Genomic DNA, 12,498 nt, shown 5'->3' with positions numbered 1-12,498 from the left:
TCCAACATTCATCATTATTTGTTCCTGTCATCTTAGCCAATCTGACAGGTGTGTAATGATACCTCAGAGTTGTCTTAATTTGCATTTCTCTGATCAATAGTGATTTGGAACACTCTTTCATATGAGTGGAAATAGTTTTAATTTCATCTTCTGAAAATTGTCTGTTCATATCCTTTGACCATTTATCAATTGGAGAATGGCTTGATTTCTTATAAATTAAAGTCAATTCTCTGTATATTTTGAAGATGAGGCGTTTATCAGAACCTTTAACTGTAAAAATGTTTTTCCAATTTGTTACTTCCCTTCTAATCTTGTTTGCATTAGTTTTGTTTGTGCAGAAACTTTTTAATTTGGTGTAATCAAAATTTTCTATTTTGTGATCAATAATGGTCTCTAGTTCTCCCTTGGACACAAACTCCTTCCTCCTCCACAAGTCTGAGAGGTAAACCATCCCATGTTCCTCCAATTTATTTATGATTTCATTCTTTATGCCTAAATCTTGGACCCATTTTGATCTAATCTTAGTATGTGGTGTTAAATGTGGGTCCATGCCTAGTTTCTGCCACACTAATTTCCAGTTTTCCCAGCAGTTTTTGTCAAATAATGAATTCTTATCCCAACATTTGGGATCTTTGGGTTTGTCAAAGATTAGATTGCTATTTTTATTATTCACTATCTTGCCGCTAGTCCCATTTTCTGCAAATTTCTTCTCTGGAGAAAGAAACTTGGGCCTGGAACACAGCTGATCTTCACTCAACTTTTAGAACACTGTGTCCATATTGTGAGATAGTTTTCACAGTTCTCTTCATTCATTTCTTATTTATAGTGTACATAATTTGGCTTGTAGATATGTTTGCATGTTGTTATCCCCATTAGACTTTAAACTCTTTAAGAGCAAGGACTGTCATTTGCATCCCTTGGTACTTCCACTACTTAGTATAAATTGGAACATAGTAGGCACTTAATGTTGATTGATTGATTTTTATCATTTACTATCTACGTGACTATAGATAAGTAACTTTACTTCTCCCAGTCTCAGTTTTCTCATTGATTAAACTGAAGAGATTGGAGTAGAATAACTTCTAAAATCCTTTTTAGCTCTACCATCCTTGGAATAGTGATTAATGGATAGAAATGAAAAGAAATGAGATCCTCCTCTTTTCCAATTTTTTTTTAAAAATCCTAATTCCTAACAATTAAAGATATTAAAAATAAAATGGACTTCTTATGGAAGCAGGAAGTTCTCTATCCCTAGAGGTCTTCACATGATAAGTACTTGCTGGACATGTTGTAGAACTCATTAATTCTTCTTTGATTAGATCCTTTCTAAGTTCCTTTCAAACTTTAAGATTCTATTAGTTTATTGAAGAAAGTAAATTACATCATAGAGAACATATCTGGCAATTTATTTTTAAAGGAATTTTTATTGATATCTTTTGTTTTTACATCATCTACATTTTCCAATGTTATATTCCTTTTCTCTCTCCTAGAGAACTATTCCATATAATGAAGAATAAGAAAAATTAAGCAAAAATATAGCTATTAAAGAGTAGTCCTTTTAAACCATTACCTATATAAGAATGTTTAGTTCTCAGATTTATTTAACAAAGAATATGAATTACATTTTTTTATATTTGTCTCTAGGATAAAAGTATTTTCATAAGAGCAAGACTAAGAAGTGTCTCTGTACAACTAATAGAAGTTATCCTTAATTAAAAAAAAAAAAAAACAACAACCAAACAATTCTATATGTTTAGAAGAATTGTACTTGTTTAACATATATTGGGTTACTTGTTGTTTAGGGGAGAGGCTGGGGGGAAGAAGGGAGGAAAAAATTGGAACACAAGATTTTACAAGAGTGAATGTTGCAAACTATGCATATTTTTTGAATAAAAAAAGCTTTTAAAACTATTTTAGGTAAGTAAATACATATATCTTAACTTAAAAAAAGTATTTTTTCACTAGTTCTAGGGCATATAACACATGACATAGATATCATTTGAATGCAACTACACATACAAAAATTAGAACTTACAAAAGATATATGTACTCTGAAGAAGAATTTTATGGCTTATATTAGGTTTCCTTTAAGAACCATGCCCCATAAACTACATTTCTGCCCTGACTCAGTTTCCATGTGCAACTTTAGAAATCTGTCTATTGCACTAAACAAGATAGACCTATTTCTATTGAAAGAGTGGGTGCTGTTCTTCAGTCTTTTCAGTTGTGATTGATTCTCCACAATCCCATTTGGGGTTTTCTTGCAAAATACATTTCCTACTCCAGCTCTTTTTACAGATGACAAAACTGAGGAATATAAGTTTGAGTGACTTATAGTGTCTGAGGCTGGCTTTGAACTTGGGTCTTTCTGAATCCAGGATCAGCATTTTATCTGTTGTGTCACCTAGCTGCCTAAAAAGTAGGGGGGGAAAAATAGCTTAATTTGTTCCAGTAAAGAAGATGATACTACTAGTCTCTTGCTGTTTGGGAGGAATGCGGTTCTGAGATTTGTGACCTAGAATTTTTTTGTGACTGATGAGGAAATGACGAGATATGATATTGATTTTCTGGTCTTTAGTCTTTTGTGATGATGAAAGTCACTATAAACAGACTCAATGAAAAAGGCTTGGAGCTATAACATAGGAACATCTGCCACCTTCTTGTTAAAAAAAAAAAAAAGCAAACTTTATTTATAGCTATCTGAATATGTTGATAAAAATCTGACTTTAAGAAGAAATTGTTTGAACTTGTCAGATAAAGGAGTTGGATCAGTCCCTCCAGTTTTGAACTTTTTATTCTTTGACCTGTTGGAATGATCTTTTTTGGTTGGGAAGGGGAGTTGATAGTGTCTGATTTACAAAATTTCACATATGTATACAATCCTACTTTCTCAGTGATAGTAGATACAATTAAACACTGTGACCATGGCGTTCACTCTCTCTCAGTCCCAGTTTTATCATCTGTAAAAAATGCAAATAATAATAATAATACTATTTACTTCAGAGTACTGTTGTGAGGAGCAAAGAAGATAATTTATATATAATACTTTGCAGACCTCAAAAGCAGTCATTATTACAGATGCATACTCAGGTATGTGGCAAGAATCATGGGTTAGGATGGAGAAATTAGTAATAGAAAATTAAGGTATGAATATAAAAGTTGGTTTCTATTACCACTGACATTCTGGAACATAGGATTATGGTTAAGTTACAAGGTAAATGAATCTATAGCCAGAAGAGTAGTGTTTAACCAGTATGATTTGATGATTTCTATACTCTGCTTATTTAAGTTTAGAGATATAAGAAGAATGAAATAACTTTTAAAAGTATTTGGAGTTGAATTGTGTAAATAGCCTTTTCTTTCCAATTTAAGGAAAAATTCCTTGAGGACAGGGACAACTACTTTTTATGCCTCTTCTGTATTTTCCTTTGCAACTAGTAGAGTAAGGAAAGTGTTTTAATCAACATTTGTAATGATTCAATTGCTTGAGTAGGAGGGGGTTGCCACTGTACAAAAGAGATGGTAAAGTCTGCCATTTTTAATACACTTCTCTTGAAATTTATGAATTACTCAATTCCTAGAAGCTATTGTAGAAATCAAAATTCACAGAGGCAGACACTCTTGTTTTCTTACTGATAGTCTATTCCAGTGATTCTCAAATGTTAGTAAATCATAGATTTCTATCCAATTAGTCTTCTACAGCCTGAGAAAGTACCAAAGAGGCTGAGGTTCAATTACTTATGAGTCGAAAAATAAAAGCTTTATCTCCCTCTTTCTTCTTTATAAGTCCTAAGCTGTTTTTCTTCACACCAATATAGAATCCTTCAAAACAGTAGCACTCAAAGGAAACCCATCCAGCACCTTCTGAATGCATGATGAAGAGTCTCTTTTCCTGGGATGAGTTTTGATTTTCCCATTTGTGAAGCTATGAAAATAAAATGGAAAGGCAGACAGTTTAGTTCAGTTCAATTGGGGAAAAAAAATACTTGACAAGCACCTGTTACATGAAAGATCTTATGATATTCTGATTCTCATTTCCCTTTCTTTTTTTAAACCTCAAATACCATATTTTCCCCCCAAATGAGGTCATTGCCCTCAGTTCCCTTTGTCCTTCTACATTTCACAACACTTGACATCAACCCTCAAGAAGAGGCGATCTCACTCTGCATTGACTTGCCAACCCAATCTCTGCTATATCTTTCTCCTTTCTATTTCTCTGTTAGGATTACCAGATGAGAACTCAGGTTGTCTGGACAGTGACAAGGTAAGAATTCAGGTTGACTTGACAATTCTCTGGCTCAGACCTTTGGTTTGGGCCTTTAAAGGAGTTTACACCTTAGGAATTCTAAGAGGAGCAAGTTCATTGGTTGGAGTATTTCTTCCCAGAAGCCCTTGCATTATCCCACGCCCATTCTCTGGGAGGAGGTTTCTTTTCTGCACAATCTTTTCCTCTATGAGCAGGTTTCTTGGGAGGCTTCTGGAGCCTCCAGCCAGCCTCTGGCGCCAAATTGCTATGGTCCAGTCTAGCTCCTCTGAAGGGCTCAGAATAAGTCCTTGTCAGGAAAAGCAAAAGTCCTTGCCCCACGTTGGGCGCCAATTGTAATGTTCTTGAATTGTGAGGGTCTGGTCGTCTCTCAGTTGTAATCCTTCTCTGGGAGGATAAAAAGAGGCAACATTGAGCCTGGAGAGCAGTCTGGTTTGGGGAAGGACAAGAGCTGGAGGAGATTCAGAGCCAGGATTCAGGAAGAAGAAGAGGCTGGCTGGAGGCTCCAGAAGCCTCTCAAGAAACCTGCTCATAGAGGAAAAGATTATACAGAAAAGAAACCTCCTCCCAGAGAAGGATTACAACTGAGAGACGACCAGACCCTCACAATTCAAGAACATTACATTTCTCTATCTTTAGTCTCTCTCTGTCTACATCATCTTCCCATCAAAGACAATGACAGGACTTAACCAAGTCTTCTGATTCTTAGAAACATGCACTTGTCCATACCACTTCCTCAATGTATAATATAAGGGGAAAAAAAAACTTGTCTAAACTCATTGCCTTTACTTCTACTTTCACTTATCTTGTTCTTTGTAATCTGACACCCAAGATGGCAATGTTTAATCTTTCCATCTCTTTCACAGATATAAGAAGGTTCTTTCAAGTGAGCAATGCAAAGAAATAGGAAAAAAACACAATGGAATGGAAAAGACAAGAGATCTCTGCTAGAAAATTAGAGATATCAAAGAAATATTTCATGCAAAAATAGGCATGATAGATATAAACGGCAAGGGTTTAAAAGAAGTAGAGGAGATAAAGGAGAGGTAGAAAGAATATAAAGAAGAACTACAAAGATCTTAATATCACTAATAAACATGATATGGTTATCAATCTAGAGCTAGACATCCTAGAAAATGAAGTCTAGTGGGCCTTAGGAAACATTACCAACAATAAAGCTAATGGAAGTAATGGAATTCCAGCTGAACTTTTAAAAACTCTAAATTAAAAAGTTAAAGTGCTATACTCAATATGTCAGCAAATTTTGAAAATTTCAACAGTGGGAAAAAATCCATTTATATGCCAGTCTCAAAGAAGGGCAATGCCAAAGAATGTTCAAATTACTGAACAGCTGTATTTGTTTCACATTCCAGCTAATACTTAAGATTCTGGAGCCAGCTTTCAGTAATATATGAGCTGAGAATTACCAGAACAGGCCAATGTTCAAGGAGGGAGAGTTGCTAGACACCAACTTTTCAACAGTTGCTGGGTAACAGAGAAAGTAAAGGAGATCAGAAAACATTTACTTCTGCTTTGTTAACTACATTAAAGACTTTGAAACTGTGTGGATCACAAAAAAATGTGGCAAGTCATCAGAGAGATAGGAATACCAAATCATTTTATTTGCCTCCCAAGGAACCTGTTTGGGGGCTAAAAAGCAACTTTTAGAAGTGAACAAAGAACAACTGATTGGTTTGAGATTGGAAAATGAGTACGGCAAGGCTGTATACTGTCACCTTTATTTATTTAACATGTAAATAAAGGTGATAGTTGATTATATCATTTGAATATATATTATATATCAAATGAAGATTGTATCATATGAACTTTCTGACTAGATGAATCAAAAGCTAGAATTAAGATGGCTGGGAGAAATATCAACAATAAGATCTGCAGACAATGTTACTCTGATGGCAAAAAATAAAGAAGAATTAGGAAGCCTCTTGATGAGGGTGAAGAGGAGACTATAAAAGCTGTCTTAAAGCTGAACATAAAAGGACTAAGATCTGGGCAACTGGTCCCATCACATTATGATATATAAAGGGAGAAGAAATGGATGCAGTGTCAGATTTTATATTTTGGGACCCAAAGATCACTGAAATGATGACTGCAGCCATGCAATTAAAAGATGCTTGATTGCTCCTTGGAAGGAAGGAAACCTATGAAAGATCTGGATAACATATTAAAAGGTCAGTATAATCAAAGCTAATCCAAAGTCCAGTAGCAATGTATGGCTGTGAGAACTGAACTCTGAATGCTGCAGAATTGACACTTTTAAATTGTAATGCTAGAGAAGATTTTTAAAAAGTCCCTTGAACAGCAAAATAATTCAAATCAGTCAATACTTAAATAGGTTAATTTGGAGTTTTCACTGGAAGATTAAATACTGAAACTAAAGTTTAAAATTTTTGTCTACATGATGAGAAGAAAGGACTCATTATAAAAGACCCTAATGTTGGAAAAGATTGAAGGAAAAAGGAAAAAGAGATGGCAGTGGATGAGATGGATAGATAATGTCATGGATACAATGAATATGAACTTTAACAGACCTCCAGAGATAGTAGAGGATAGAATGTCTTGATATGCTATAATGCATGGGGTCATGAAGATCGGGACACAACTAAATGACTGAATAACCACGTTCTTCTTGACCTCCATATAGCATTTGTTCAACCACCCTCTCCTCCCAAATAGTATTTCCTCTTTCTGAGCATTGTGACACCTCTTGGTTCTCTTCCTCCTATCTAACTGCTACTTCTCAATCTTCTTTATTGGATCATCATTCATGTCATGACCCCTAACTATGAGCAGATTCTATGGGTTCTCTTTTTTTGTCCACTAGTTCCCAAAATTTAAACTAAAATTTCTATGCTTTTGACTCCAAGATTCACATTTATCCAGATCAAGTCTCTCTCTCTTAAGTTATATTCCCTCATTTCCAGTGATTTAGCTACTGGAACTGGTTGTCTCATAGTCATCCCAAATCCAACATATTCGAAATAGAATTCATTATCTTTCCTTCTAATCTCACCCTATTTCTAAATGTCCCTATTTCAATTTAGATAGCATATTGCTATCCTTTCACCTCTTGGTGCCATCCTCAACTTGTTATTCTCAACCCTATCTATCTAATTAGTTGTCAAATCCTGTTTTTAACTTCTGCAATCAATCAATCAATCAATAAACATTTGTTAAGCACTTAATCCAGGACAGCCACTCTGTCCTCCAATTACTCTCACCCCATCTGGGCTCAGAAGAGAACAGGGGGATGGATAGAAACTTTTCCCTTTCCTTTGAATGACTACTGAGTGGGCAGTTCTTTTGGCTCAGCAGCCAATGTTCTTCTTGGCATTCTTAAGTCATTGGAGACCTTTAAATCATTGCTACATTATAACAAAGAGGAAATGAGTTCATCATCAAAGGGCCAGAGAACAACTAGCCCATTGGAAGGGGGCCCAGGTATACTCCATGATTCTATGATCCCCCCTTCTCTACTACATCAGCATATGCTTTAGGAATGGGCAAAGTCAAGTGTGATATAAAATCAAATGGGATAAAGTGGTTCTGAAAAGTAGTGCTGAAATTCACTGATGGCTGATCCCACTTTCATTGATTTTTCATATGTGGTGGGTAGTATTTCACAGTCTTGGTGACAGGGAAGGCTGAAAAATTGCTGAGCAGTAAATTTCAGCTCAAAATAAGGAACAGCTTCCTTGATCCAAGAGAGAAAGGGATCCCTCATGAAATAATCAGTTCTCCTCCATGGAGATCTTCCAGGAAGGGTTAGATGATCACTTGTTCATTTTGGATTCTATGTCAAAAGACTTGAATTCAACCTCGCAAATTCTTATGTATGTTTGAAGACATATCAAGCAATCAACACAACTAGGAAAATTACTGTTATATTTCTTTGGACCTTAGTTTCATTTATATAATGTTGGCTGTTGTACTAAAGATCCTTTTCAGTTGGAATGGTCTATAACTCTAAATATTTTTCTATGATTAAATCAATTCATTTATCCAGACTTGGTCATTAGGTTACAATACACACACACATACACACACACACACACACACACACATACACACATACATACACACACACACACACACACACACACACACACAAAAGCATCTATGGAAAATTTTTCATGATTCTACCAGAGAGAGGTTTCTAGGTTCCTTTTACCTTTGTGTGCTTAGGATTTCAAAATTGATTTTAGCACTAGCTGAAAAAATCATAATTACAATGGCATGGTAGCCTGGGTTAATGAAATGTTCATTGGTTTTATATATAAAAGACGACAGGTTTAAGTCCTGGTTCCAAAACTTTACTCATTGCATCATCCTTGCCAAGTCACTTAACCCTTCTTGCCTCAGTTTCCGAAATGAACTAGAGAAGGAAATGGCATATTACTTTAGTATTTTTGCCAAGAAAACCCCAAATGGGGTCATGAAGAGTCAGACATGACTGAAAATAACTGAACAACAACCACAATGAGTTATGTTACCTCAAGTAAGTCATGTCACTATTTTTAAAAATAAAACTTTGTTAATTTCTTTTATTTTTACATTTACATAAAATTGTATTGATTAAATCTTTTTACAGCTCATCTGTAAAATGGGCTTAATAGTCAATACATCCTTCATGGGGTTGTTATGGGGAAGGAAGCAAACATTTTTTAAATGCCTATTGTGTACCTGACATTGTGCTAAGTACTTGACAAATATCATTTTATTTGATCCTCACAATTATCCTGGAAGATAGGTGCTATTGTCTCTAATTTATGTTTGAGGAAACTGAGGTAGATGAGGTTAAATGATCTACCCACAGTCATACAGCTAATTTCTGAATCTGATTTTGAACTCAAGACTTCCTAAGTCCAGACCCAAAGCTCTGTCTATTTTGTCACCTAGCTGCTCAAGCAAAGCTTAACGTGCTGTTAAGATGTGAGTTGTGATTATTCCAAAACTAAATGCAAAGGCTATGTTTATAAAAATAATGCCCTCTATTGCAATTCCCTGCCTCTGTTAACACAGATAATTGAAAATTCATCTTGTTGGAACATATGTAGATTCATTGACCCCAGGAATACATTTCTATTACCTCAAGATTATACTGATCCTTAGCATGCACCTGGAGATTGATGTTAGAAGGTTGAGGTCTCAGCACCACCAGGGTCGGCCCTCCTTTTGCAAAGAGAGACATAAAAAAGTAAATAATTATACAAACTTAAGAATTTTAACTTTTTTATTTTAGTGAATTAAATTCAATGGAGAGACATTGAAAACCACATGACTGGAACAGTTGCAATAGAGCCCTGAATTCAATATAAAATCTCCCATCATTACTTCCCTCCTCTCTTCAAAAAATGACATTTTTCCAAGGAAAGGATTCTGATTCTGCTATAAAATGATCATTTGGAGAACTAAGGTTTAATTTAGATGTGGAAAACTCAAGTTTGAATTTAGATGGGCTGTAACCTAGACTTAGCTGTGTAACCTTGGGCAGGTGAGCACTAACGAGCATCTTAATTATTTCTGTAGAAGATAGGAAAAAATAATGGTACAGTGGATAGGGTGTTAGACTTAGAACCAAGATGACTTGAGTTAGAATCTTGCTTTAGACTGTTTAATTTCATTCAATCTTAATATCTTCATCTTTAAAATGGGAACAAAAATAATATTTACCTCAAAGGACTGCTGTGAGAAGCAAATGGCATAATATAAATAAAACTCTTTGTAAAGATTAAAGCACTATATAAGTGCTATTGTTTATTACATTGTTACCTAACAACACTCCAGGATTACTTTGGGGAAAATGCTTTTATGATTATTACATTTTAGGGCCTTTTTAAGGCTAAATTCCTTTGGTTTTATAAATGACTTTAATTTTGGCAGTACATAGAGATTTCCACAAGGTCGTAGAGGTTGAAGATAAAGAGAGAAGAGAACAATATGCTTATGCTTCCCTGCCTCCCTATTTCTGCCATTTCCAGATCTGGCTCTGGATAGTGCTACTGAGCAGACTCAGCTATTGAGACAACTCCCATCTTGGGCAAATCTATACCTTTTATTAGAGGTATTTTCTTGATTCATCTTTGCCCAAAGTTTACTGTGTTCCTTTAAAAATAAAAGCACTATAGGCATAGAAGAACTTTTAAAAATATTGAAAAATCTATCAAAAACCAAAAGTAAACATCCTATTTAATGTAGATCACAACATCTTAGGCAGCTAGGTAGCACAGGGGAAAGAGCTCTGGGCCTGGAGTCAGAAAGTTCAAATTTGGCCACAGACATCAACTACATGATCCTGAAGAAGTCATTTAACCTTGTTTGCCTTAGTTTCCTCATCTATCAAATGAGCTGGAGAAGAAAATGACAAATTGCTCCAGTATTTTTGCTAAAACATAAAATGGGGTCATGAAAATCAGAGGTGACTGAAGAACAACAAAGATCCTTTCTAATACAGGAGTGAAGCAGGGATACTCACTTTCCTCACCTCACTATTTGATATAGTTCTGGAAATGAAAAGAATGGTAACAAGAGAAAGAAATTAAAGAAATAAATAGAGATAAAATGAAGATAAAACTATCCTTGTCAGTTAACAATATATATTTTGCTTGGAAAATCCTAGGAAGTCAGCGGAGATACTGAGATAATTTTGCTTCAATAAAGTTTAAGGCTACAAAATAAGTCCCTAAAAGTCAATAGCATTTCTATGTAACATGATGTATGGAATAGATAATAAAATAAGATAGATAAAATAAGTAATAATGTATGTTAATGTAAAATAAAAATATTACATATAATATAAAAAACAGGAAAAGCAATATTAGAAAAGGAAATTCCATTCAAAATAACTATAAAATACATAAAATATCTGAGGATATGAGGAATCAACTTCCCAAAGCACATAATTTTATACATTCAATTATAAAGTAGTCTTTAATGAAATAACTTAAATAGCTAGAGAAATAAAATAAAAGCATTGGCATTTCCTTTCCCTATATATTATGTGTTTTACCTCCATTTGAATTTTTGTAGCTGAAGAAGTCTATTAACAGCAAATCTGAAAGAGTATTAAAAAAAAGCCTTTTAGTGACTAATCAAAATTTTTGTTTTTAAACCCATAGAAAAGTATGAGGAAAGGTCCTTTCAAAATCATGGGTATCAGTAATCAGGAGAAAGCTTTTATGGTTCTGAAAATCATAAAGTGAAATTTGGAAATGGCCTTTTAATTATGTATATAAGATTTATCCAGGAGTCTCCTAAATACTTATTTTTTTTATTGAAATATTGAAAAGCTCCTAGAACTAACTCAATTTTTATCTTATATTGTTGATTATTTGTTGAATAGATGATCCAGTTTTTATGAGCTGCCAGATTTTGGTGGCAGGAATCTGCAATGATAGGATGTCAGCTCTGGACAAAAGATACTGTTTCACCTTCTTTGTGATTACAGGTTGAAACGTGAATAAAGATGACATAGCTTTCCTTTTAGTTTAACAATCATAGATAGAATTTCTTAAGAGGCATAAACTTTAACTTGCTTTGGGATTTCCCACAGTGTGAAGTACTGCACTTGAGTGATAATAATTGGGTGATATTGTGACACAGGAGAAACACTAGTAAGTGATCCAATTTTGGCAACTCAAATAGTTTTGGGGGGTTTTTTAGGGGGAGAGTGTATGAACTCAATCCTCATATCATTATTAATTCTAGATAAAACAAGATACTGTACCTCGCTCTTGGTTTACAAATAAGTCTTGGACAGAAATCTCAAAATCTCCATCGTCGAAAAAAAAAGTGACAGCCTTATTTTTGGATGTGTTCAAGCCAGTGAATTGCCTTGTACACTTAAATTCCACTGTAATTAAACATAAAAGGCATTTAGTTCCATGAATTATTATTGTGTGAGGATTTCTTCCTTTTTTAAATTAGTAGAGATATAGTAAATTTATTTGTTTTTTGTCATCCAGAAGTGGAAACCTCAGGCTGTTAGTAAACAGTGAAGGCTACTGTCATAAATTCAGATTCCATACTCTCTTCCTGAGGGAAACTTTGCAAAGATGTCTTCCTTGACCCAAGAGCCCCTAAATATTCACTTGGGGGCTCCTACTTAGAAAGAATATTGGATATAGAGCCAGAAGATCTGGAATTAAGTTTCAGTTCTAACAATTATTTGCCTTGTGATCTTGAGCATTCACTTCCTTTTTATTAGCTTCAGATTC

At 34.5% G+C, this 12,498-nt stretch overlaps 1 protein-coding gene across 6 annotated transcripts in view; it reads right to left on the bottom strand.

Annotated features, from left to right (window-relative positions):
• Positions 1-1,404: 1,404 nt before the first annotated feature.
• IL33 (interleukin 33) overlaps positions 1,405-12,498 on the bottom strand; it is a 160,199-nt gene continuing 149,105 nt past the window's right edge. For all 6 annotated transcript variants that reach the window (XM_074282878.1, XM_074282876.1, XM_074282874.1 and 3 more), the window contains 4 exons: positions 12,009-12,134; positions 11,292-11,336; positions 9,372-9,454; positions 1,405-3,925 (listed from right to left, as the gene is read on the bottom strand). In XM_074282878.1, the coding sequence (XP_074138979.1) occupies positions 3,731-3,925; positions 9,372-9,454; positions 11,292-11,336; positions 12,009-12,134 (449 nt within the window). In that variant the 3' untranslated portion in view covers positions 1,405-3,730. The remainder of the gene's footprint in view (positions 3,926-9,371; positions 9,455-11,291; positions 11,337-12,008; positions 12,135-12,498) is intronic.

The sequence above is a fragment of the Sminthopsis crassicaudata genome, chromosome 1, assembly GCF_048593235.1.
Source record: "Sminthopsis crassicaudata isolate SCR6 chromosome 1, ASM4859323v1, whole genome shotgun sequence".
NCBI classification, from domain to species: Eukaryota; Metazoa; Chordata; class Mammalia; order Dasyuromorphia; family Dasyuridae; genus Sminthopsis; species Sminthopsis crassicaudata.
This window is presented reverse-complemented; position numbering and strand designations above follow the sequence as displayed.